This window comes from Lepidochelys kempii, chromosome 5 (assembly GCF_965140265.1).
Source record: "Lepidochelys kempii isolate rLepKem1 chromosome 5, rLepKem1.hap2, whole genome shotgun sequence".
NCBI classification, from domain to species: Eukaryota; Metazoa; Chordata; order Testudines; family Cheloniidae; genus Lepidochelys; species Lepidochelys kempii.
Window position 1 is genome coordinate 113,444,461 of NC_133260.1, and position 27,959 is coordinate 113,472,419.

At 43.1% G+C, this 27,959-nt stretch overlaps 1 protein-coding gene across 13 annotated transcripts; it reads right to left on the minus strand.

Moving 5' to 3' along the window:
* Positions 1–686: 686 nt before the first annotated feature.
* HACD4 (3-hydroxyacyl-CoA dehydratase 4) lies at positions 687–27,589 on the minus strand. 13 transcript variants are annotated; one of them, XM_073345505.1, is made up of 11 exons: positions 26,743–27,587; positions 25,230–25,257; positions 21,615–21,792; positions 19,296–19,553; positions 17,136–17,239; positions 16,243–16,370; positions 12,034–12,143; positions 10,119–10,163; positions 4,085–4,191; positions 3,263–3,394; positions 687–1,874 (listed from the first exon to the last, which is right to left on the minus strand). In XM_073345505.1, exons 4-11 carry the CDS (start codon positions 19,427–19,429, stop codon positions 1,792–1,794), a joined length of 843 nt encoding a protein of 280 aa, XP_073201606.1. In that variant the 5' UTR covers positions 19,430–19,553; positions 21,615–21,792; positions 25,230–25,257; positions 26,743–27,587; the 3' UTR covers positions 687–1,791. The 13 variants fall into 13 exon arrangements, with proteins under 13 accessions (XP_073201606.1, XP_073201609.1, XP_073201608.1 ...); XM_073345508.1 differs by lacking the exon at positions 3,263–3,394 and having other exon boundaries at positions 26,743–27,589; XM_073345507.1 differs by lacking the exon at positions 10,119–10,163 and having other exon boundaries at positions 26,743–27,583.
* Positions 27,590–27,959: the final 370 nt, after the last annotated feature.

The following is a 27,959-nucleotide window of genomic DNA, read 5'->3' on the forward strand; positions in this document are numbered from 1 at the left end:
CAGCTGCTACCCAGGATTCTTAAGAGGGTCCTCTGTCTTCCTCAGATCCTACACTGAGAGAATTCTCCCCTGCTCAGATCCCATAAATCCATCCTTCAACAGATAACATGATCATTGTTAAAAACATCATGTTTGCTTTTGTAACTAAATAACATTACAATAATATTCACTCTATTTCCTAAATGCAGGCAACACCATATTTACCTCTTTTCTAAAGCGCTTTGAGATCTACTGACCAAAAGTGCTGTATGTTAGCCACATACACAATAATACCTAGATGCAAAAGCAAAGTGTTTAATGGTACCCAGTCTAGTATACTGCTCCCAGGTAACATACAAATATACTTGTCTAAGGCTATGTCTACAGTATGAGCTAGGAGTATGATTCCTTTAATCATGCACACGTACTCAAGCTAGTTCAAGCATCAATAGCAGCATAGCCGTGGTAGCACAGGTAGGGGCAGTTCAGATACAGCTGAGCTGCCTGACTGTGGCTCTGGACTTGTCCTAGAGCCACTAAATCATCAATTTGAAATGCTCTTCACTCATTGGTTATTCAAATGTTGTCTTAAGACAAAAGCCTACTTAAGTTTCACTTTTTCAGAGGCTTAAATAGGAAAGAGAATTTTCATAACCAGAAGTGTTTTCATTTCACTCTTTAATCCACTTCATTTTTTCAAGCCCAAAGGGTGGTGGGAAATAGTACCAATGCGGAACAAGTCAGCCTATGGTTATTTCCAAGTAACTTGTGCAGTCAGAAAAGTAATTTATCCCCCAGGAAAACCTATCCTATTTTCTTGCTTCTCATATAAGTAGTTTCCCACCTCATGGGACCAAATCCTAATTACTTTTGTTGCACAAATAACCTCACTGACATCAGTGGGACAGTTCTCATGTGTGAAACAATTTGGATTTGGCCCACAGTTTATATAATCCATTGTCTTATTTTTAAAGGCACAGTATTTCTTGGACTGACTATATCACACTTTGAGTTAAAGTAAGAGTGAGTGTCTGTCTGTCTTGTTTCTTCAATTCCAAAATAATCTGGATGTCACCGGTAAGAAAAACTGATTCTTCAATAGTGTCTACTGGAAATATATTAGAATCTTAACTTCTACTTCTGTACGTTAAATGCCCTCTAGGACTTGTATTGAATAGACACTGTAACTGCATGTGTCACTTACATTTACTTTAAGAATGTGGGGGCAAGTGGAGGAGGATGGATTTTCTGTGAACAGTTTTACCTGTTGGTATTTGTGTGAATGTGGCAAAACGCAGAACCACCAGCTTCTGCTTCATAATCTGTTGCAGTTCCAGCAAATTTGATATTCATACATCTGATTTACATTGTATTATCATCTCACCTGTTAGACTAACAAAATACCATTGACATTTTACTTTAATATAAAATGCAGAATACATGCTACTGCTGCAATAGGAAACCATTATTAAAATATAGGAAATGCTGATATGATTTGACATTTTTTGCCACAGTTTGTAACCTGTCATTTTATGTTCGAAAAAGACAGAGTAACTTCTGAGGCCAAGACTTTAAAAAGTGACGGGAGATTTGAGGTGCTTATGTTTGAGTGCCCCATGTGAGATACCTTAAAAGGCCTCATTTTCAGAAAGTGTGGAGCACCTGCCCTCATAAATTGGGAACCTCTGAGGCGCTCCAAGTTGGGCACATAAGATCACTAATCACTTCTGAAAATCTCAGTCTAAATTTCCACACAATGTGCTAGCATAATAGTTCTAGAGAATTTTCCTCATTATGAGACAAGATATCAACTTAGCTCCTTTTCTCTTTCATGTAGCTGGCTCCTAGGTGAGCTTTCCTTTCTGAGCAGAGGTACCTGGTGATGAAGTACATACCTAAATTGAAACATAAAATGTAAGTGCAGGGAAGCAGACTCCAAAAGGGCCAGCATTCACCTAGAAAGAACAGTTGGACCTAGACCTGCACCGGAAAACCCTAATGGGATGAGTCCAATCGACCCAAATGGTCCTGTGGGTGGTCTCAATAAACCCACAGGAGTAAGGCTTTTCAGACAGGTTCTATATTCTTGTAGCTAACCACACTATATTTTTAGGTATCTGTCATTATATGAGATACAATACCAGATCCAGGCAAGGTCTCTGTGCAGCCAACCAGTATTGCGGGGGCCTTCGTGACAGCCCTTTGTGCCGCAACACACATGACGCACATTGTCGATGAATGCCCGCTGACTAGCTTCAGCGGTGGCCTAGAACTGCATCATGCCACTGAAGATGCCTTCGCTTGGCTAGACGACTATGCACACACTAAATTGAGACCTCAGTAAATAAATCTAGCCAATGCAGGTCCTGAAACATTTTCCTGGAACCCTTAAAGCACACCTACTATATATAGGGTAATTATAATACTGCAGTTATTGCCATTACATTGATGCATATGTACACAGATATTTTTTCAGATTAGCAGGTCCACCCCACAGCCACCATCATGACTAGTGTCCTCATTTTACTGGTCGAGGATTGAACAAGAATCCCTTATAAACCAGCCAACGCTGTACTTCATCTAAAAGGATCAATGAGTTTTTTAAAAACAGATGGGCACATGCTACAAAAATTAGTACCCTTTACCCAAATGTGAGGGGGTTCAGATGCGGTCAGCCAGAAAGTTAGATGTAGACGCAAACTTCTCCAAAGCGCAGGCCTGTTTGGATCCAGGGTTTTGCTGCAACCCACAGTAACCGTAAGTGAGGGAACAAGCTATGAAGTTTGGATTTAGCTCCAAATCTCCTCCAGCCTTGAGGAGTTTTAGTACAGGATGTCAGACCTAGTTTAAAAGAACACACACTGTGGGCCTGATCTAATGCCCACTGGAAATAAGTGGAAAGGTTTCCATTGACTACAAATGGCAGCAGAATCAAAGCTTGACTCAGGACTTTATGTTGAATTAACATCTATAATGATGAAGGTGGCTCAAACACACTATATTCATTTTCCATCCACTTTTTTCTTAATAGTTCTTTTCCCCACACTCCCTCTCTCTAGAAACAGATAATTCACTTGCAAATGGGATGCTGGAATTCCAAGCAGTCAACTCCTGAGCAACATGAACTAGACTTCCCCTTAACACACAGGTGTCAATGCGGGAACTGACTAGGAGAAGGCACAGCTTACAAAGAATTTTCATTGATTCGATTTTTGCCACCTCAGGTTTGTGAACTCCAGCATAGTGGCATTAAGATCCTGCTCACAAGAGATGAAAATCTTACCTACAAACAGCATTGCCAGGTACATTTTTAGTATGTACGGGAAGCAGATCGATAAGGCAACTGGAAATGGCAGCTTGGTGGAGTATGTGCCGAAGGATTCAAAATAAGGCAGTGATTCATAGATGGCAAATGCTGCAAAATAATGTTTTGATGTTTTTTTAAATCTGGAGTTATAGAGAAAGGCCATCTCTAAGAAAACTACATTTAAGGCATGAAAATGGGTCTTGGTCTACTGCCTTATCTTGAGAAATGTAATCTGTATGAAACACTATACTTGGCATGCATGCATGGCTTTACTTTTAATTCATTTTCTTGAGACTGAAGTTGTAATCATTTTGATAACTAGGATTAGCAAATATTTACTTAGTCCTCGTCGCTGCTGGGGTTTTCAGCTACAGGTATAGTGTGCACACCTAGTCTAGATACAGTAAACTGCTATAAGCCACAATGGTACCATGCATAAGTTGGTTTCAAGTAGGGTCAGCTGCACCAGTGCATTTGCCAGCTTTGCGCTTTGCACTGGGTGCCTAGAGTTAAGCTACACGAAGGACTGCAGAAAAGTGTCGGCATCCTAGGTTGATGTTCTGTGGCTTTCGTTGCACTAACAAATTGTTAATTTTTCAGGAGAAAGGAACTGTCCTGTAGAAACCAAGGAACAAAGATAAAGAAACAGAGAAAGGGGAAAGAAGGATGAAAAAGTGTGTAGATAAGAGTAAAGGGGTTAAATGTGTCTTATTTCTCAAAAACACTGATCATCAAAATGATCAAATTCTACTGAGTGAGATTCAGAAAAAAGTAATTTGCCTACTCCCTCCCTTTTACCTTTAGCCAGAATTGACAGGGGATATACTGGAATCCATAGTGTGTAGTTCAGCCATGTCAAAGCTTCATAGTATGTTCCTGTCACTGATAACATGCAGTAAGTGTATCTGGAATTTAAAAAAGGCGGGGGGGAGAGGAGAACTTGTTTATTTTTCAAATTCTGATAAAATAGGAATGAATAAACATCTTACTCTTTAAAACAGTCACCTATTTTGAGAAACTGATGGATTCCAGATTCCTGTACTCTAATCGTTTTAGCCATTCAGGTGGAATGCTGGACATTTGTTAAAGAAAAATTGCACCCATTTTATTTCGTGTCAAACTCTCATCGGCACCCAGAGACAGCTAACTTGCTGAAAAGTTTTTATTTGTGACACTGGCATAGGGTGGGGAGATAAAAACAATAATAATATGGTGCATTCTATATTGTGCTTCTGGTCGTGAAGGCTCTCATGCAAACCAGTTTCCAATGTGCTTTCATATTGGTTTGTCAGAAAATGGGCTTCAGGTATGCATGTAACTTCAATGGGAGGCTCATACATGTAACGGACACTAGAATATAGTCCATTATAGTTGTTTTTAGATCATATATTATTATTGCTAAATTATTGAAGCAGGCTAGAAGTTGGATTACTGCCATGGTTACAGATGGCACTACTGTTCAGTAAGAGGGCAGCCCCCCATCATGGGGCCCAGAAATACACACTGGAATATTTCCCTTATCTTCACTGCAAAAAACTGAGGGTCAGAGTCAGTAACTACACAACATGGGTGTCGTTCTAAAAAGTTTTGAGGTGGATATAGGGACTCAGGAGAACACCAAGGACCTAGCAGCCCTCTCAGAAAGGGCCATTGAATAAGTCTCCATATCCCAATTATGTACACCCTTGAATCCTCAGATGATTTTAGTAGGCGGTTAAAAAAAAGCCCCCAGGGCCCCTTGTGTCAAGAAATGCAGGCTAATGCTTCTTAGAGGACGAACTCTAAGAACATTTTGTTGCTCAGTCTGTGTCCCCCCTTCAGTATGTCTCACTGTCTCTCCCTGGAGGGTCTGGGAGTAGGATTTGGCCATCTCAGAAGAGTAAAATGGTTTATGTACTAGCACAGGTTTCAGAGGAACAGCCGTGTTAGTCTGTATTCGCAAAAAGAAAAGGAGTACTTGTGGCACCTTAGAGACTAACCAATTTATTTGAGCATGAGCTTTCGTGAGCTACAGCTCACTTCATCAGATGTTTACCGTGGAAACTGCAGCAGACTTTATATACACACAGAAATCATGAAACAATACCTCCTCCCACCCCACTGTCCTGCTGGTAATAGCTTATCTAAAGTGATCAACAGGTGGGCCATTTCCAGCACAAATCCAGGTTTTCTCACCCTCCACCCCCCCACACAAATTCACTCTCCTGCTGGTGCTAGCCCATCCAAAGTGACAACTCTTTACATAATCAAGTCGGGCTATTTCCTGCATAGATCAAGGTTTTCTCACATCTCCCCCACCCCCATACACACACAAACTCACTCTCCTGCTGGTAATAGCTCATCTAAACTGACCATTCTCCAGGTTTAAATCCAAGTTAAACCAGAACATCTGGGGGGGGGGGGGGGGTAGGAAAAAACAAGAGGAAACAGGCTACCTTGCATAATGACTTAGCCACTCCCAGTCTCTATTTAAGCCTAAATTAATAGTATCCAATTTGCAAATGAATTCCAATTCAGCAGTTTCTCGCTGGAGTCTGGATTTGAAGTTTTTTTGTTTTAAGATAGCGACCTTCATGTCTGTGATTGCATGACCAGAGAGATTGAAGTGTTCTCCGACTGGTTTATGAATGTTATAATTCTTGACATCTGATTTGTGTCCATTTATTCTTTTACGTAGAGACTGTCCAGTTTGACCAATGTACATGGCAGAGGGGCATTGCTGGCACATGATGGCATAGATCACATTGGTGGATGTGCAGGTGAACGAGCCTCTGATAGTGTGGCTGATGTTATTAGGCCCTGTGATGGTGTCCCCTGAATAGATATGTGGGCACAATTGGCAACGGGCTTTGTTGCAAGGATAAGTTCCTGGGTTAGTGGTTCTGTTGTGTGGTATGTGGTTGTTGGTGAGTATTTGCTTCAGGTTGCGGGGCTGTCTGTAGGCAAGGACTGGCCTGTCTCCCAAGGCTTGTGAGAGTGTTGGGTCATCCTTTAGGATAGGTTGTAGATCCTTAATAATGCGTTGGAGGGGTTTTAGTTGGGGGCTGAAGGTGACGGCTAGTGGCGTTCTGTTATTTTCTTTGTTAGGCCTGTCCTGTAGTAGGTAACTTCTGGGAACTCTTCTGGCTCTATCAATCTGTTTCTTTACTTCTGCAGGTGGGTATTGTAGTTGTAAGAAAGCTTGACAGAGATCTTGTAGGTGTTTGTCTCTGTCTGAGGGGTTGGAGCAAATGCGGTTGTATCGCAGAGCTTGGCTGTAGACGATGGATCGTGTGGTGTGGTCAGGGTGAAAGCTGGAGGCATGCAGGTAGGAATAGCGGTCAGTAGGTTTACGGTATAGGGTGGTGTTTATGTGGCCGACCTAGAATCCTATTTTCGACGTCTCCGTCTCAAGGAATATTTCCAAAATACCTCTGAACAACATACTAATCCACAGAGGTCTCCCTGCCAACACTACAGAAAGAGGGATTCTAGATGGACTCCTCCTGAAGGTCGAAACAGCAGACTGGACTTCTACATAGAGTGCTTCCGCCGACGTGCACGGGCTGAAATTGTGGAAAAGCAGCATCACTTGCCCCATAACCTCAGCCATGCGGAACGCAATGCCATCCACAGCCTCAGAAACAACTCTGACATCATAATCAAAAAGGCTGACAAAGGAGGTGCTGTTGTCATCATGAATAGGTCGGAATATGAACAAGAGGCTGCTCGGCAGCTCTCCAACACGAGTTTCTACAAGCCATTACCCTATGATCCCACTGAGAGTTACCAAAAGCAACTACAGCATTTGCTCAAGAAACTTCCTGAAAAAGCACAAGATCAAATCCGCACAGACACACCCCTGGAACCCCGACCTGGGATATTCTATCTACTACCCAAGATCCATAAACCTGGAAATCCTGGGCGCCCCATCATCTCAGGCATTGGCACCCTGACAGCAGGATTGTCTGGCTATGTAGACTCCCTCCTCAGGCCCTACGCTACCAGCACTCCCAGCTACCTTCGAGACACCACTGACTTCCTGAGGAAACTTCAATCCATCGGTGATCTTCCTGATAACACCATCCTGGCTACTATGGATGTAGAAGCCCTCTACACCAACATTCCACACAAAGATGGACTACAAGCCGTCAAGAACACTATCCCCGATAATGTCACGGCTAACCTGGTGGCTGAACTTTGTGACTTTGTCCTTACCCATAACTATTTCACATTTGGGGACAATGTATACCTTCAGATCAGCGGCACTGCTATGGGTACCCGCATGGCCCCACAGTATGCCAACATTTTTATGGCTGATTTAGAACAACGCTTCCTCAGCTCTCGTCCCCTAAAGCCCCTACTCTACTTGCGCTATATTGATGACATCTTCATCATCTGGACCCATGGAAAAGAAGCCCTTGAGGAATTCCACCATGATTTCAACAATTTCCATCCCACCACCAACCTCAGCCTGGTCCAGTCCACACAAGAGATCCACTTCCTGGACACTACAGTGCTAATAAACAATGGCCACATAAACACCACCCTATACCGTAAACCTACTGACCGCTATTCCTACCTGCATGCCTCCAGCTTTCACCCTGACCACACCACACGATCCATCGTCTACAGCCAAGCTCTGCGATACAACCGCATTTGCTCCAACCCCTCAGACAGAGACAAACACCTACAAGATCTCTGTCAAGCTTTCTTACAACTACAATACCCACCTGCAGAAGTAAAGAAACAGATTGATAGAGCCAGAAGAGTTCCCAGAAGTTACCTACTACAGGACAGGCCTAACAAAGAAAATAACAGAACGCCACTAGCCGTCACCTTCAGCCCCCAACTAAAACCCCTCCAACGCATTATTAAGGATCTACAACCTATCCTAAAGGATGACCCAACACTCTCACAAGCCTTGGGAGACAGGCCAGTCCTTGCCTACAGACAGCCCCGCAACCTGAAGCAAATACTCACCAACAACCACATACCACACAACAGAACCACTAACCCAGGAACTTATCCTTGCAACAAAGCCCGTTGCCAATTGTGCCCACATATCTATTCAGGGGACACCATCACAGGGCCTAATAACATCAGCCACACTATCAGAGGCTCGTTCACCTGCACATCCACCAATGTGATCTATGCCATCATGTGCCAGCAATGCCCCTCTGCCATGTACATTGGTCAAACTGGACAGTCTCTACGTAAAAGAATAAATGGACACAAATCAGATGTCAAGAATTATAACATTCATAAACCAGTCGGAGAACACTTCAATCTCTCTGGTCACGCAATCACAGACATGAAGGTCGCTATCTTAAAACAAAAAAACTTCAAATCCAGACTCCAGCGAGAAACTGCTGAATTGGAATTCATTTGCAAATTGGATACTATTAATTTAGGCTTAAATAGAGACTGGGAGTGGCTAAGTCATTATGCAAGGTAGCCTATTTCCTCTTGTTTTTTCCTACCACTCCCCCCCAGATGTTCTGGTTTAACTTGGATTTAAACCTGGAGAATGGTCAGTTTAGATGAGCTATTACCAGCAGGAGAGTGAGTTTGTGTGTGTATGGGGGTGGGGGGGGATGTGAGAAAACCTTGATCTATGCAGGAAATAGCCCGACTTGATTATGTAAAGAGTTGTCACTTTGGATGGGCTAGCACCAGCAGGAGAGTGAATTTGTGTGGGGGGGTGGAGGGTGAGAAAACCTGGATTTGTGCTGGAAATGGCCCACCTGTTGATCACTTTAGATAAGCTATTACCAGCAGGACAGTGGGGTGGGAGGAGGTATTGTTTCATGATTTCTGTGTGTATATAAAGTCTGCTGCAGTTTCCACGGTAAACATCTGATGAAGTGAGCTGTAGCTCACGAAAGCTCATGCTCAAATAAATTGGTTAGTCTCTAAGGTGCCACAAGTACTCCTTTTCTTTTTGTACTAGCACAAGAATTCCAGAACACTGGTAGATTGTCAGTTAAGTGGAATGCCTGCTGCTTCATAATGGAGACTTCTTTCCTAGGGCTATATGGTAATTAGCCATTTCCTCTGAAATTGAACAGTCATCATGCATAAGGGGAATCCAGAACTCCTGGTTGTTAGACTCTCAAGGTGGTCTAATTCTTACCAGCTTCTTTGAACTGAGTGACCCAGTAACTTTCTGAAGATTTGAGACTGGTTTGATCACATTTTTGGTCAGTTGAAAGGCCTATGCTTACTGTAGATTGCTTTAAAAAAAGTATTTAAGCCACCATCAGCTGGGACTGTTTCTGGCAGATAACACAGCCCTCAGCAAACTTCCTAGTGGCCCCCGTATTAACTTTCTGTGAAATCCTGGGTGGTACACCTGATGGAAAGGTAAAGAGGTTAGGGAAACCTGTGCTGTTCCTTCTCCTCTCTCCCTTTATTTTTCACCAGTTTTTTTTTTTTTTAAAGCAAACCTGCAATACAATAGAAAACGCAGACTGTGCACTTGGTAATAAGCAAGAAAGATCAGATGTGTAGGGGTAGGCAGAATTCACCCTCCCTGTGTCATTAGCTCTAACGCTCAGAAAACTTCCATCTCTTTTAAGAATGTATCTAGAACTGCTTGTTAAGGTATGAAAGAAGAGCCTCCTCCTGGCTCTATCACCAAAACATCCCCTTTTGCTGGTGTGATCTTCCCCACCCCACGCCCACTGGATCTACCAGTGCTATGACACAAAGCTACTATACCTCACTAGAAAATCTGCCACCGAATTCTGTAATTTCAAATAATGCTTTCTCAGATGCTCAACCCTAATCAGTAAATAAAGACAATGCAAGTATTCCCTAGAGGCTGGGAAACATTGAAAATAAATATAACCTTTGACAGCTGCTGTTTTTCTGGGGTTTGTCTCCAGTGAATTTTCTGTTGGTATGTTTTAAAATATAGTTGAAGGAAATTCTCTTCAGGAGCAAGTACTTCTCCTAAACAATCACCCCCCAAGGAAGTTGTGCCTCAAAGACATAACAGAACACTTAATGAGTCTAACACAATCAAGCAGACAGGGCTAATGTATCCATTACTGATGGCTGATTGTGATGCAAACCTGATTAAGTCTATATCTATCTATCTACACACACACACACACCCCCCATGGTGAACAAACGAAGGAAAGGGAACTAGACAGATATATTCTCCATAGATAAGGAGGAACTATAAAGTAAACTAGATTCAAAATATTTCTAAATCAATACTAACAATTTACATTATTATTTGAACCGTACATTTATGCTGGAGACATTATGATGTAGGAGGTCTCATCCGTTTGCATACTCGATGGTTGCCGTTATTTTGACTGTAATAGTTGGTCTTTAAGGATTATAGTTAATTATATATTGACAATTCTATGCTGGAGCTTTTTGTTTCTGATGTTTTCTTTTTTGCATTAGCTGAAGAGTGCATTTTCATTGGGTTTTATTTTACTTTTGAATCTTTAAAAATTAAAAAAATGGGATATGAATAATTAAAACAAATTCACCTAGAACCCGAACAAACATCTTGATCCCCTATGCCATTCATCTTCCTTCTCCAGCTCTCTTCATACCATACATCTTTTAACTATCTCTCCAGTGACATCAAGGTCATCTCAGTACAAATGAATGAATTTTAAATAATGGAACAAAAACGCATCCAAGGTGAAAATCATCCCTTTGCAGAGAACTGGTGCAAGGGCTATGCACTGCTTAAGTGCCACTAAAGCCTACATGTCTTCCTTGAAGTAAAAAAACAGAAATCCACAGAGGCACATTGTTCCTGCACAGGGTGAGTTTTATGTCCAATGCAAAAACTAACAGGGTGGGATTGTAAGTGACTTAACACACATTCCATTGAAAGTCACCTGTAACTTCATGCTGTGTAAATCTTTTTTCTATTCCTATGTTCTTTGCCTACTGCGATTTCTCCCTGTGTCATTTATATGCCCTATCTAGCCTAAACTTTCAGGTCACAGGGGCAAGAACTAGGTCTCTTTGCAGTCTGAAATGCATTGTCCACTTGATATAGAACGATCAAAATCTTAATGAATGGCCTGCAGTTGTGAGTTACTGTACTACAAGTCTTGTGTCTAAGGCTGTCTTCCCCCTGCTCACTTACATGTATTTGCAGTAGCTCTCATTGAGCTGGCATGAGTAAAAATAGCCGTGTATCCAAGGCCATGGGCAGCAGCAACAGAGGCATGGCTGACCCATGCACAGTATAAACCTGCCTGAAACTGGTGGGTGCGGGCTCAGCCATTCCTCTGCTGCTACTACAGTGGCACTGCTGCCGTTTCCACTCACGCTAGCCCAGGGACAGCGGCTGCGAGAACGTGTATGTGAGCAAGGGAATCACCCCCTAGCGTGTAGCGTAGACGTGGCCTACGTGAGCTGTAAAAAGGAGATGTTGCTTTTACCTCAAAGCAAAGGTATTGGAGATAGCATTCGGGAACGGCCTTCCTTAAAGGCTGGGCTGCTGTTCTCAACTGGTGTCAGAAAGGTCAAATCTTTTGAAATAGAAAATTTGAATGCAGGGGCTGACTCTTGTAATATGGTAATAGGTTTTCAGTTTGCCTAACTGATACACCAGTTATTCTAGAAACCCCAGGGTGCCTTATCAAATACGAACATTTGTGTAAAACGTAAAAATGTGTTTCTGCCGAGGTCAAAACAATGAAAAAAATCAGATGGCATGCACTGGGTTTGGATAGCTCCATGTGACAAGCGCTTGCTTTACTTTTATGAGGTGACTGATTTCTTACCTGACCACATCCAGTAAATTCCAAAGGAAAAATAAAACGCACACAATATATTTCCCTTGAACTTCTTCTTGACTGCTGATAACAAATAAAATGATGATTCTCTCAGTTATCTGACAAGAAAAAAAATTACAGTAATAATGACCTTCTACTCATATGCATGGTTTGTGTATCTCTGACTTCTGGATCACTTCAGCAACAAGGATGTCATGACACTCTAGTGTGTATTACACTAAGTCTGGCATCCCTGTTCTTTCCTTCAGCTTAGGTCCCCAGGCTGCATTCATGCCTTTAGCAGTAACAAAAATCCTGAAGGCCTGTGTAATCCTCCCAAAAGCCTGACGTTAATCCACTCTGGATTATACTTGCATTGAAAGTTTAAAATATAGGGACAAATTCTCAGCTGGTGTAAACCAAGATAGCTACACTGATGTCATACCAGCTGAGCAAGTGACCCACACAATCTGTTCTGTTAACTCTTATAGATTTAAATTTAATGGGCAAATTATCTACCCACTTATGAAGTCATGAAAGGAACACTGCGTAACTAGAACAGAATGTCTGTACAACACTTTTTCTATATCTTATTTACCAGTTCCTGTGTGGAACTCTGGGCACAGACTATAATTTTAACAAACAACAAAGCTCTTCCACATCTGTCAGATACAGCAGAATGTCCACGCATTGTCTTATTCTTCATCAAACTGATGCGAGAACGGATTTCCTGTTGCCAGCCCCTAGTTATCTAGAAACAGAACACAACCCCCCCTGCTGGATCCAGTTCCTCCTCTTGAAAATCTTTAACGTATGCCACAGATTTTAAGCTTTGCTCTCTGGCCATATCTTTCCCTTCAGATGTTAACACAAAGTAAACTCTTAGAGGGGAGTGAATCAGACTCCAGTCTCAGCCAGGGAGCAAAGATGAAAGGGACTAACAGAGCAGCCTTCAGAAATTATTAAACTAAAAAGCTGCCAGCAACAACCCTGCTTAAGTCAATGGGGTTCCTCACAGGCTCTCAGGGATCTGTCAACACAGAGCAGCTGACAGAGTTTAGTACCTTAGTAAATTGGGAAGAAAGTAGGGGTTTTTTTTTGTTTGTTTAAAGAAAAAAAATTCTGCTTTGTGTGTAAATGAGGGTTTGCATGTGGCTTTGTGTTCTCGCTCTTACAATCCCTAATTGACTATGGTAAAGTATTTGCCCTGATACTCTTAAAAAAATTTCACTAGAAACCATGTCTTTTCATGTCCTTAAAAAGGGAAAAGGAAGCATGTGCAGTCATTTCACAAAACGTAAACAGTATGGTTTTGTTTTTCATTCGTCCTCATTCAGTACAAGAAGATCAAAGTGGAATTTCCTCTCTCTCACAGTTACCCCATCCCAGCATCCACTCAGTCCTGTACGCAAGCTCAAATTTCCACAGTACAATTTGACCATTTTAAAAGTAAGCAAGAAATCAGATTCAATCAGGACAAAATAGATTGCACAATCCCTCTTCGTAAACATTCAAATCTCTCCTTAAAATTCACCTCAGCTGTGCTGTGTAGAGAACAATGCACCATGGCCAGGCAACCAATGTGCTATGATCACTGCTTGTTACACTTCCCATAAACATTAACGGTTACCTTGTGCTCCCCCATCCATCTGTTTATATCCACTTGTCTTTCATCTTATATGGTAAGCTCTTTGGCACAGGGACCATGTGTGCATACATGAACACTGCCCTGGAGGAGGCCTTCAAATGCATGTCCTTAGTCGCAGAGTTAGCCTGGGTAATCAGTACCCAGGCTTAGCCTAATTCAGGTTAAGTGCATCCTCAGTAGTGCTGCACTCACCCATGAGTGGTGCTCGGACTTCTGGCAACATATCCCATGGTTCTTTGTGATCCACTCTGATTCTTTCAGAGTGAATTGTGGAGTAATTTGTCTGTCCTTCTGGGCACATGGGGGCAATTGTGGGAAGGCACTGGAGAACTGTATCAACACTTGAGTTATTTAACCTGTATCTTCACTGCAAAGTGGGCAGATTACCAGCTTGAGTGAAAGCAGCACCCAGGTTCTAACCCATACCCCCAACCACGCCAGCTTGCCTGGGGTGAAACTAACATCAAGTGAGCTGGGTTTTTTTTGTGTGGACAGGAGGAAGGAGCCTGGACTAACTCTGCAGTGAAGACATAACTTAAGTCCAACTACAATACAAATAATACCTGCTCATATCCTTTCCTGACCCATTCCTACCCAGTTCCAAGACCCCACCTGCAATCCTCTCCATGCTGCCCTGATGAGCACTGCAGTGATTCATATTGTGCAGCGGGTGCAGAGTTTTCTTGCATGGTCTCTCCATAGCTTGCCTAATTTGCACAGTGGAAACAGTAGTTTTACTGTAATTAGAGTCTTCTCCCCGACAGGATGGGGAGGGGGGAGTGCTGTGAAAGGCAGCCTTTGATTGTCTACAGAGGCTGTGGCAGCTCTCCAGTTGTCAGTTATTTCTTCCATGACTACCATCTAACCTGGTTTATCCACAGCAATTGTATTGTCATGGAATCGTGTCTTCAGGCTGGCTTTCCTGCTCTGAGCTTCCATAGTAAATTCCATTCATAATAAAGTCTATGTCAGTACTAGAGAACGTGTGAGCTCAGCCAAGACTGACCTCTGTGCAATAAATAGTCTTAGCCTTAGCAGATAGCTGTTCTCTAAGAGATGAGGCATGTGTGCATTTGCCTCAGGATACATTGGACAGCACACTTGTGTGTGCGCGCATAGGAGCATGTGGACTTGTAAGAATTTGTATTTTCAATTTAAAAGTTAGCTGCATTTTGATTTTCTACATTTGACACCATGCCTGAGAATCAGCACTCAGGATAAAAATCTGTATTAGTCAATCCCTTTTTTAAAATGCAGATTTCAAAAGAGATACATCATCTATTCTGGGCATCATTCGAAAAGAGGGGGTTACCCAAAATACTAAAAACACAACTAAATGTGCTTGTCTTTGCACCACAGACAGTAGCACCAGTTTCATCAATATTCACCTATTAAGGAATCGGAGGTGTGGAGTTGCTGGCTTTTCCGTTCTTAGAGAGGAAGACCAAAAGCTCAAGTTTAAGTTAACTCCAAAGCAGAGAATAAGAGAGTTCCCAGGAGAACATAACACAAAATTCTCTTGTTCTCTGCCAGAGCACATAGTTCGGGTTTCTCCTCTTTCTTTGCTCCCACAACAAAAAGGTATGCACTTAAATTCCTATAAAATGTCATAACCCCTGGAGCCTTTTGTAAGTTGATTATATGTCTGGACATGTGATTGTGCTAACTTTTTGACCTTTAGTCAAAAAAAGGAACTGCTCTTTCCTCCTACCCAGCCCAGGCCTAGCCCTTCCTCTCTCCCTGCCCACCCCTCTCTAAAAGAGATCCTCCCCTCAATGAGCACCAACAAACGGTGCCTCCTTCAGGCAGCTTGAGCCTGTTGAACTGCTGGGAAGGGTTTCTCAGCCACCACTTTGCAATCCAGTTGCTGTTCCTCCTCACACATGGTTATGTGTGTGGTGCCTCCCCATTGCTCATTCCTGCCTCAGGGAACTGGTTAGGAACTGGTAGCTAGGCAGGCTGAGCACAGCAAGGGGAAAGCAGAGCCAGTTGGAATTCACTAAAGGTGAGGTTTGTGCCCTGACTACCTCCCAATGGCCCAGCTCCTTTCTTTTCTCCTGACACAGTACCTCCTAGTGGTCCCTCAGAGCCTTAGACAGTAGCAGGTCCTCAAGCTGTTTAATACCTTGAATAAAAGAGTCTCTCATTGAAGTCAAGGAGATATACTTATCTTCCAGGACGGAAGTGGGGAGAATTCAACCCCTCAGAATTAGACAGTCTCCTACTGACTATAAACACTGCTCCAGAAAGCACTCAATTGTCCATGAAGGGAGTCTTCCCTTCATTCTGCTCTACTGGTCACCCAGTAGGTTATGTTGTGTTTGGTTTTCTTTTGCCATTATACATTTGGGGATTCTGATACCCAACATGCTGGTCTGCTGACGAGCATACACTTAACTGTAGGGAAGGGGCAAGGAAGCGAGTTAGAGCTGCTGGAAGTTACATTAGGAATTATGCTGGGGCATTCTGTCCTGTAAGTATCTCCTAGTCACCTACTGCAGCTCAGGTTAAATCTGTATGTCCAATCAGAAAGAGACAGGGATTCTTTGGTGCAGTATAAATTGACTTACCTGTAAAAACCTTGGGAGAAAACAGTTTTTTTCGATGCCAACTAGAATGTGCAGGAGCTCTAATATGGACAACGACTGGCAAAGGCACATTACGAATCCTATAGAATAGAAGGTATCGGCCAAAGAATCTACAACCGCAGGGAAGAAGAAAAAACACAGTGCTATTATTTAAATCTCTGAATCCTTTCTATGCCAAGCCTCAGATAAGACCACTGAGGTGTCAAAAAGTAAAGTTCACATGCCACTGAGCTTTGGAAACAGACAAGCACAGAATGAATGTCTGGGAAGTAGTATACGTAGTGGGGAAGCTAAGAAGGGCATGGGATAGTCTACATCTGACACACTTTTTTTTTTAAGTGAAGTGGCTATAATGACCACTGAATAAATCTGGGCAGGACCTGGATATTTGGTTTCAAAAACATTCCTCTGCAATAGAGGAAGGTTTGATGTTTAATAAAATATCTGCTACCTGGACTTTATAGTTTATGTGTAAACCTTTGTCCTTTGTATTCCCAATATTTGTCATTTATTTTTAACTCTGAAGTCAGTTATTTTCTGTCCCTGAACTTCAGTCAACATAGGGCCAAATATAGCTCTTATCTTCCAAAATATTAAGGCAGGTCAGATCAAATACCATGGAATATTAATTGTCCTTAGCAGAAGAGACAGCATAGCAGCAAGAACTATAAAAATAGTGCAGATGTATTAGTATTGTTTTGTTCAACCAATCCAATGGTCATCTGCATTGAAAGATGCAGTATTTTATCAATCTAACAAATTATAACTTGACACAGTAACAAAGAGAGTCCTACATTTGTTCAAAGTTTGTTATGTCCAGTTTAGGGATTTTAAAGTAAAATGATAAAGCAATGTAAAATGAAGAAGAGTCTTACCTTTCCCAAATGACAAGAACCTGATGGTCATATTTGTAAATATCCAGGAATGTCCACAGAATTGGATTAAATAATAGATGAAGAGATAAGTGTACATTGTACAGCTGTAACGGCAGGAACAGTAAAGTAAAGATGCAAACCCACAATACATTACTTTGTATTATGTTACTATCTGTGCCAGTGTCCCAAAGCAAATTATACCCCGCCCACACACACAATACGTCTACCACTGCCAGGAAAAGGAGCTGAAACTTTAAAGAAGTGGGTCTATGTCAATAGCCAGAAAATCATGCTCCTTCCTTGTGGACATACATAAATCACTCCAAGGTGCTTTTAAGGCTGTCATCACTTCTGCATCCGAGTACCTCACAATCTTTCATGTATTTATCCTCACAGCACCCTAGTGAGGTAGGGGAATTCTGTTATTCTCATTTTACATGTGGGGAATTGAGAGAGAGAGATTTGGCTAGGTCTACACTGCAGCTGCGCCGCTGTAAAGTCTCCCGTGTAGCTGCTCTATGCCGGTGGGAGAAAGCTCTCCTGCTGGCATAATTAAACCACCCCCAGGAGTGGCGGTGGGTATGGCGGCAGGAGAGCGTCTCCCACCGACACAGTGCTGTCCATACAAGTTTAACTGACAAAAGTGCTGGCGTTTTTTCACACTCAGACCAACAAAAGTTTTATCAACAAAAGTGCAAGTGTAGACATAGCCTTGATATTTACCTAAGGTCACACAAAGTCCAAGGTAGAGCAGGGTCTTTAAGTCTCCCCCGTCCTAAACTAGTTCATTACCTACTGGACCATCCATTATCTGGCATGGTGATCAACATATTCATGTCCTCCAGGCTTGATTATTGCAACTCATATCTAGGAATTAACCCTCACAGCCAGAATAAAGCTCCAACTGATATACAACGAATCAGCCCAACAGGCCACCATGAGAATATCACTCCAGTGTTTTGCTCTCCTTGCTATCTGCCCACGAGCTATCGAGTCCAAATCAGGCGCTCCCTCCTGATATACAAGGGATAAACCCTGGTTGCCTGGAAGATCTCTTCTCCAATCACCAGGGCCTTCCACAACGGTTATGTTTTACTGGAAGCATGTAAATGTCAACCAATAGTGGGATTTTTGTGAGCATGGGAGACCGAACTCTCACAGGAGCTGGACCTAGACTGTGGAATTTGCTCCTGCAACGTCTAAGGATGACCCAGACACTGAATGGCCGAGATCAGAATTAAGTGCAAACTCATCTCTTTGACATGACTTTCCCTTTGTAATGTCTGTCTTCCTCTCTCACGCATAACAGCCAATCAAGCTATTTCTCCCACAAGCCAGGAAGGAAGAAAGATAAATTGATTGTATTATTTCTATTTTCCAGTACTCTGAGGTGCTCCAGTGTTCTAGCCCCCATTGTCATATTACATACATTCGTACAAACACCTTATGGAAAAGTCCTATACTGTTTAATAGAGATTAAGCCAACAGGGATGTATAGATATCACTAAAACCCTACAGGATTTAATAGTGGCTGACATCCTCTGGGTTGTGTAGCTTACTGCACTAAGGAAAAAAAATTCCTAAAACGGAAAAATAAGTTACACCGAACATGAACATTACTGTCAAGTACCATTAATAACCAGTAACTGGATCCATATATTATAACAATAGGAAAAGTATGAACAAGTTGTTAGATATTAAGAGGTTCTGGCAAGATCCTCCATTGCTTAGTCAAAAGCCACCACAGTTTAATGATAGTACCTGGGCTTTGCACTGTGTTTATATCCTTTTTAATTCATATATTCTCTCTCTCGTATGTACAATTTGTAGCATTTTCCTCAATATAGTTTGAAACTATTCCAAGAATTTTGGGATATTCCTCTGAACCTTTCATCAGCCAAATATCTGGCGCATGTGAACTCTTAAACCACTTATGTGAGAACAAATGGTAACCAAGAGGATGTTTATAAATACTAACTATGCGCTAGTGTTCTCCAATGTTTGGCCAATATACCTGTCGTTTTGTTTTAAAACTCATCCTGATGAGCCGTGTAAGTGTGTTAGGGACTATGTTGTAACTGGCATCAATACGTAATGTTAGGCACTAACTGCAGTACCCAAAAATAAGAGAGCTTAACATTATTTAAGTGAAGGGTTGACCTGGAGGATGGCATTCCACACTGTCTTATGAGGGACCACACTGGACTCTGGGGCTTTCCTACACCAGGCTGGCAGTGGCTAAGAACAGTGTAAGTAGCACATTTAGGCTGTTTGTTGGAAGTACTTTTCTTCATTCCACATGGACTTCTGGCACTACGCAAGAAGTGTCTTTGAGGAGCTCCAAAAGGAGTCTTACGCAGCCCTCTTCACCCATGGAAGGTTCCTACCATGCAGAGCCTTTGAGGGAAGAGGGGAAATCTGTTGAGGAAGAAAGAGGATTTAAATGGAATGAAAAATAATAAATTAGAAAGTCCAATTGTTTTGCTATGATATTTCCTATATGTGAGTTGCAGCATCTTTTATGTCTGAGGAGCAAAAATAAATGCTCTGAGAGGGAACCTGTTACACAGGCCTGAAGCAAAACTCCACTGTCATTGTTTCCACTTAAAGGGAAAATGTCAAAGGTGTTTGGCTTTAATTAGATTTCTTGCTTTTTTTGGGCTGACAGCAGGAATCCATACACATTTACATTGGATTGCCTGATCCTGCAGCATTCTTAGGAGCATGGCCTACTGGATAAAGCACAGGATGGGATGTCTGGAGATAGCGGTTCTATTCCTACATCTGTCACACACGCTCACTGTACCTTTCTTTCACCATGTGTATAATGGGGGTGACATACTTCTCTACTTCACAGGGGTGATCTAAGAATACATCCCTTAATATTGTCAACTGCTTTTAAGATCCTCAGATGAAAGGTTCTTTAGGAACATTATGCATTTCAATACCCTGCCTGTTTTGAGAATTGAATGGAACGGAGAGACAGAGTGATATGCATCACTGCAAACAAACCCAGCCCACTGAGTTCATTATGGACAGTGCTTTAGTTGTAATTTTTATAATGTTATAATTATTACTTTGCATAAATACATTGAAACCTCTATGATGCTGTGACCCAGTGGCGGATCCCAACTTGTTCAGAAGAAAAACTTTGCTTTTTCTTGCACACCCACAGGTCTGGGAAAGTGAGAGACTGCATTAGATAACAGATCTCTGTTTTCCCTCAGCATGCATAACTCGCAAAATGGGGGTGTCCTATTTCCTCCTAAAATATACAGGCAGATAGCATATACCTGCTTATGCTTTAGTTGTCCAGCCGAGAATGTGAGATGGTAACAGCTTTAGTTTGGAAAGTCAGATTTTTTCAGAAATAGGATGATTACAGAACTACATATTACTACTACTCTTATTATCTAATAGTATTGTGTTTCTGTGATGACTGTCACCATTAGCACCTGGGTGTCTGCATCTGACAGTGGGCTTGTAAACCTCCACTGTACCCTCTAGAGCAGTGGTTCCCAAACATTAACAGCCTGCGAACCCCTTTGACTAAGCTGTGAAATCTCATGAACCCCCTCCTAAAAATGAATATTTCTGGGGATTTAAGTTTAAATTTCCTCTGCACTCCACAGGGCTCCTGCTGCTGGACCCTGTTGACAGCCCCGGCCAACTGAGATCAGGCTGCAGGTCCCACTGACCACCGAGGCTCAGGCTGCCAGCCCCAACTGCCCGGCCCCGCTCTCCCTGGGGCTTGGGCTGCCAGCCCTGTGCAGAGCACTGTGGTTTGGGCGGCTGGCTCACGGGGGCAGGGCTCGGGCTGCCAGTCCCAACTGTCTGGCCCCGCTCTCCCTGGGGCTTGGGCTGCCAGCCCCGCGCAGAGCACTGTGGTTTGGGCGGCTGGCTCATGGGGGCAGGGCTCGGGCTGCCAGCCCCAATTGCCTGGCCCCACTCTCCCTGGGGCTTGGGCTGCCTGCCCTGCAACCGGGTCCCACCTGCTGCTTCCAATGCCCAGCCCCTGCTCTTAAGGCTTCTCTCCATTATGATACTAAATAGTACATCCAAAGGACAGAGATCATGACAACCTGTGTAGGTTTTGGCACAGACTGTGGCCAGGGTCACTTCCTGTTCCAAGGGAGGAATCTCCCAGAACAGCTTAAAGAGCTGAACAGTACCCCGTTAGTAGCTATACAGTTCCACACCACCCCCAAGGGAACACTTGCTACTTAATAAAATAGACACCGATGAAGCAATAGCTCATGGAAACCGAAGAGTGAGGATTTAAAAAAAGAAAAAAAAAATCTGGTAGAAAACCCCATCTGCTGCCCTGGTTTCCTTTGTCCTACTGATCTGAGCTTCTAGTTCAACTCTCCCCACCCCCAACAAGCGTTACAACTGAGGGAGGCAGGGAACGAGGACAAACAGCTGAAAACCAGCACAAAAGTATGTTTCCTCCTGCATGCATATCCCTTCCCCCTTTACCTTCCCCTCTTCTCTGCAGTTGAGTTGCTGGTTTTGCCTTTGCTCAAGAGTTACTAGTTGGTGTGGAGATGGTCACTGCTGCTGCATCTGTCTCTCCCTCTCTGGTCACAGCTGCAACAGCTGTTTTCTAGGAGGTTACCCCTCCTCCTTTCTCCCCCCAGCGTCACTGAAAGCAGCACTGCAAAGAAGTAGACACTTTCCTAGTAAAAAGGAAGGAACCACTAACTCAAGGGATCCTCATTCATTTTATCATTCTTCTGCAGGCACTACCTCAGGCCTGTTTTTTGCCTTATTACAAATAGTTCCTCTGGACTCAGTTCCACTAGTTTTTGCAGTTAGTCAGAAGAGGTATTTTCCAAGGCCAGTTGAGAGTAAGCATGCAAAATTAAACGCAGATTATTCTGGAGAAGAGCATAGGGTGATACAGAAGCCAGTTAAACAAGTATCCATAAGAAAAAGATAAAGTGATGGTATTTAATTTTCAGCAGACTCTAAGTGACTCCAAAGCAAATAAATATGCTACATAACGCTGTTTCTGTTACTTCACTGGAAATGGAAACTGCACTTTTTATGCCTATAGTATGGAAATGTACAAATGTTTGGTCAGATGCAATCCTGTATATACAAGATTTGCTGGGTGTGTGTTTGATTTATTTAATCCAGATGTTTGCATTTTAAATAATTTAGAAGATTAATATATTAAATAACTAGACATGACAAAATATATCTAAGTAGCAAGAATACACATAATGAGACACAGGACAAAGCAATCTACACTGTCACTGATGGAGTAGATTAATAGAGTGAATGTGTCCCCCATTAGACTATATTACTTATCACTTTAGAGGCCATCCAGAGGCATTGCAGAAGTTAAGATACCCGTATTTCATCTTGTTTGATATAATTTAATTTGTAGCTTATTACAATGCTTTACCCTGTATTTTTGTAATGTTTTAGCTGACTTATCCACTTATAAATATTGCAAAATTACAGCCAGATAAGCAAGAGGTAACAGGAGTGGTTGGGGCATGGAAATGCTCACAGATGTAGAGAGATTGTAAAGACAAACTGAGGAGACAAATCAGAGGGGAAACATGACAAAAAAAATATACGAAATATTTAATGGCCTACAGAAGGTAAGGAAGGAATGTGTGTTCCCCTCCCTCATAGTACAAGAGCAAGAGGATATTCAGTGACATTGTGACTCAAAATGTGGGGGAAGAGAATACAGATACTCCCTTGCCATTGCCCACAGAGTAGTTAATGAGGAAGTGAAGGGTGGAGAGTGGGAGGAACCATGGCTCATTTCCTCCATCCCCAATAAGAGTAGCTGACTGGCTGCACAGCAAAGAGTGAGCAAAACACTGGATGAAAAGGGGTGAAGTAACTTAGCTGCTCCCCAAAGCAGGAGTGGAATTGTGACTCATTATCTTGGCTGCTCCTGGAGCCATGCAGCTGTACGCTCTCCCTCACTCAGGAAAGATTATAAGGTTACAGTCTCGCTCAAAAGGAAGAGACACAGATCTCTATGTTGTGATTTTTAAATGCACTGTACAAACAACCACATCCCTAAAGCCCAAGAGCTGTGAGCAAAGTAATTGTTTAAAAATAAACTCTTTCCAAACTTTTATTTGACAAGTACTTTTGAATCTTAAATACCTTCTATTTGGGGGCCTCATTCTTTTAATCTTTGTGAGAGTGATTATTTCAACCAGACATTGTACTAGGAAAGATAAAATTGATGTAGAGGAACAGGTAATAGAAAAAGTTAACTGGAATATTTAAAAGGTTTCTCTTGCTCTGGTCTTCTCTGCTTCTGCAGAGAGGGTTATCTGAGTTTTATGGCTTGGTATCTGGAGTCTAAAAAACGTGGTTGTCATAAGTCAGGGCAAAACAAATTACTATGGGCCAGATTGTGAGCCTCGTGTTTACGGTAGTGAGCAGTTACATGAGTAGTCCCACTTGATTTTTGTTGAACTACTTGTGTGAGTAACTGCTTACCAGTGTGGGCAAGAGGCTCACAGGCTAGCCCTAAACATTAAGAGCCCAGTCTGGCAAGGTGCTGAGTGCCACTCGCCAAGTCTTATGCACCTTCAACTCTCATTGACTTCTGACCATGGCAGGAGACTCTCAACCCTTTCCAGGATATGGCCCTAAATTAAAATGTTCACCATCTTAAAGCAAACTTTTTGAGTCTTTATGCTGGGCTGAAAGGTGCTGATGGCTGCCATGAAGGGAATCTTGGATTCAAAGACAATCATAGACCTCATTAAAGCCAATGGATGTGCCAACTGCTCTTACAGGCTCAATAGGAGTTGCAAAAAAGGAGGGGGGTGGGGGAGAGGCTACTGCCCAAGAAAATACCCTATATTTCAGGTAAGAGCTAAACCATGTGGACTGAGCTGTTTCCCTGATTGCAAAAGCAGGGGCCAGGATATTGGTTTGCACTCTGTGTTTGAGACAGAGGAAAGCCAGGGGAAAAAGTGAGCATGACTGTGAGAAGAAGCAGAGAGACAGGGCTTCTAAAGCAAAGAGCTCACTAAAGCAGTGATTGTGAGGATTTCCGAGCAAAGGAACTGCCTGCCGTTATGTTTCTACCGTGTTCAGGAAAACAAGACAGTGTTCAGTTTTTGTAAATTAAAAAAAAGTTACACTGAGAACATCCCTAACTCATAATCAATTTCTTATCCTAATGGAAACAATCCTGCAAGGCTGAATACCTGGGTGAAAGGGGAAAACACATCTAGAAATGTGTGTTTATTCATGTCCATGTGAAATAAAAAGACTATCAGAAGAGAAGTGGTGGCTGATGGAAGAGTCCTTGCCTGTACAGCTCAGGCGGAGCAGGGCTACCAGAAAGCTAGAGGAAGTTCAGGGGACCTGAAGCCAGGGAAGAGATTCTGGGAGCCAAACTCTCCAAAGGAATGATCTAGAGAAAACTCTAAGGGGTACCTCATGGAGTTAACCTTAACTTATCCGATGAAGTGAGCTGTAGCTCATGAAAGCTTATGCTCAAATAAATTTGTTAGTCTCTAAGGTGCCACAAGTACTCCTTTTCTTTTTACCCTCTCCTGTTGCTCTTTTTTCCCCAATGTGAGGAGGTGATTTGACCTTTACATTGCACTTTGCTACTCCCCCTCTGACACACAAATGCAAACACATTATGTTTTATTCATTGTGCAGGCATATGTGGATTTGGGGCGAAAAATTGGGGAAACATCACCTCAGACCACAGGATATTAATCAAGAACTTAACACCACACAGCCAAGTACTCCTACATTGGAATAAACACTAATCTTTTTCAATAATGGATCTTAATCCATGTATAAAAATCAGTGCTGCACAGAAGTTGCTTGAGTTTATGATGTAGTAAAGAACTGCTATCATTTGAGCTGACCACTATAAAGCATTGTTTATAATTGCTGTTTAAGAAGCTGAATCTAATATAAATTTCAACAGTTCATTTTTAAAATCAATAGAAAAATGTCAATTTGTATTTTTTTAAATGGAGCTTTTTTTAAAAAAATAAAATAAAAATCCAGTGTCTAACAGAGGACCCTTTAAATAGTATCTAATTTTTTTTTTTTTTCCCTTTTAAATTCCTTAACTCTTACCAGGGCTCTTTTGCTTCCCAGTGGATGCCTAGAAAAAAAAAAAAAAAAGTCTTTCAGCACAGCAAACCCTCTTTTAATGTGTGTGTGAAGCTGCAACAGGACTCAATCTCATCACTAAGGCAATGGTGTAAATTTTATTATGGAGCAGCAAAAGTGTATTTAAGATATTCAAAATAATAAAAAAATCTGCAAAAGAGCCAGTGGGAGTTTGCCCAGATAAGGAGTTCAGGGCTGTACCCAATGGTGGAGGTGGCTAAATGGAGAACATTGTGTATTAGGAAAGTAAATAAGTATTATTTTTTCAGTGAACCATTGGAAACAATTCTAGGTATTTTTAGCAGTTGAAAAAACATTTTTGTTTTAAACACAAAAAGTTTTCCAGATATTTCTTATCAAGGAAGACAAACTATAAACAGTCAGTATTCAAGCTATAGTACAAAGGAAGCAACACAGCCTCTGGCCTGCCAAGATAAGAAACCTTAGGACTACAATTGACAGTAAGAGCAAAAGCAAATGACTCAGAAGCAAGGCTGGATCTTTGTAAGTAATTGGCACTACGAAGAAAAAATTTAACAAAGACAGAGGATAAGAGGAAGGTGAATGTAATGACACTGATAATGAAAATGTATGACCTGATTTTTCAGAGGTGCTGTGCATTCACCATGTCCTGTGGCTCTTTTAATGGGAGAGGGTGATCTGGTCCATAGATTCCACTTTGATTCTCACCCTTTTACACATATATGCAAAAACTATGCTCCATTCATTGTTTAGGCCTGTGGAGGTTTTGAATAAAGTTACCCCTGAAACATTTATCCACCAACCACCTCCCTGCAAGTGCTCAGCCCTTCTGGAACGCAAACTTTTGTTTTGTTAGAGGATTGAGGTTGCTAGTTATTTGGCCAGTTACACTCTGAAATCCAGTGGGGAAAAGTTTTGTTTTTTTTCTAAAATGGTTCCATCCCCCACCCTGCTCATGTATCAATATGCCATAGTTAACAGTCACCCCCTTCCCCAAAAGAGAGAGACCTAAAACCAAACTTTCCAAATTTCATCCAAGAACCCACTAACTCCTTTTGTTGCCCCATTCAAGCAACCACGAATATCTTCCAATCAGAAAAGGAGACGGGGGAGGGGGAAGGAACAACACTCGAGCCTGAAGTTAGGACTCAAAAATCCGTATTTAGGAAAGGAGCTTGCTCTTCAGAAGTGCTGAGCACCTACAAATATAAATGAGGTCTACAGGAATGGAGCCTATTCAGCACCCCTAAGAAGTCAGGCTACTTCTACTTATTTAAAATTTACTTTTTAAATAGGGACACAGGAGCCTGACTTGAGGCACTCATGCTCTCAGACTGTCAGCCTGAGCGCACAGATTAGCCTTGCGGCACGTCCTGAAGGGCAATAACTTCAGCTTCCAGCAAAGCTAAGGCAGGAACTGGAATTCTACAGCGGCTCACAGCCCACGTAGCAAGAACACTGTTCCCGCAGATACACCTGGAGGTTATTCGCTCACGTGTCTTTGATGATCGACGGCACGAAGAAGGACGCTGATCTCCGAGCTCGTGAAGACCCCACCCTCTTTATATAGTCTTAAATCGCACCCGGAAACCAAGGAGCTTCCAGCCTGCGGCGTCCTGGGGCAGGGACTCCGGCGGGCACGTGTGCCCGGCGCAAACGCCCTCGCAGCCCCAGCGCGCAACTCAGCCGCAAAACCGCGCGCGGCGGAGTGGGTCTTTAAGGGGCGCATCTTTCCATCCCGCCCCCCCTGCCCCCAGAGGCTTTTCCAAGGGCCAATCAGCAGCCTCCTTTAGCTCTGTGGGTCCCGCACAAGCAGCCACGGTCTGGCACCCCGCTAAAGCGCACGGTCATTGGGGTTGCCTTAGGAGGTTCGCATTCAAAAACCGAGTTCCGGGGACACGAAGCGGGGTCTGGCTCTTCGAGAGCTTCCGGGCTGCGGGGGCATTTTACCGTCAGCGCTGTGGCTGGGTGATTATTGGCTTTTGCCATTTTCTGCAGGGTCTTTTACGTGGTCGTTCCTCGTTCTCCTCGGCTGGCTCTGGCCGATCCGGCGTAGGAAGCTATTTGTCTTGGCTCTCTTCGGCTGTCTGTGAACATCCAGCGTCCCTCCCACCAGCCCCCTTTTGGTTTTGTTCGGCTTCATCCACCAGACTTCCGCGCTGAAGCTGGTCTTACTCCCCGGGCAGGGCACCCAGAGGACCTCCCCCTCGCAGCGGGGACTTGCCCAGCTAAACCAGCGGGTGCCCTAATGTAGAAGAGCCTCCTGCATCCGGTGTCTCTCAAGGTTTCTTGCTTTCAGCGGGGTTAGCTGGACTTTAGCGGCAGACAGCAGCTTGCCCCCCCCCACCCCCCCAGCATTGGTGACCGCCCCCATGGGGGTATTTGGAGGGAGTTCTCAGAATAGTGAACGCTAGTAAGAAGCGTTCACAACGCGGGGTTCCTTTGAACCAGCTGGACCTACGCGAGGTAAACTCAGCCCCCAGAGCAAGCGGAGGAATGGCGGGAGCTCCCAGACGCTTCCCTTTTATTGTTTCTTTTGGTTCCTGGTACACTCGCCCCCACCCCGGCGCCGAGCAGAAGGTTTCGTGCAATTGCCCCTTTCCCCCGCCAGAGGCCGCTGTGCCCACGGTGCCGCCCGAAGAGAGGGCCGCTGGCTGAGGGGCGGGAGCCGCCAGAGGCGCAGCGCGCTGCTCCGGGGGCCAGGTGAGGAGA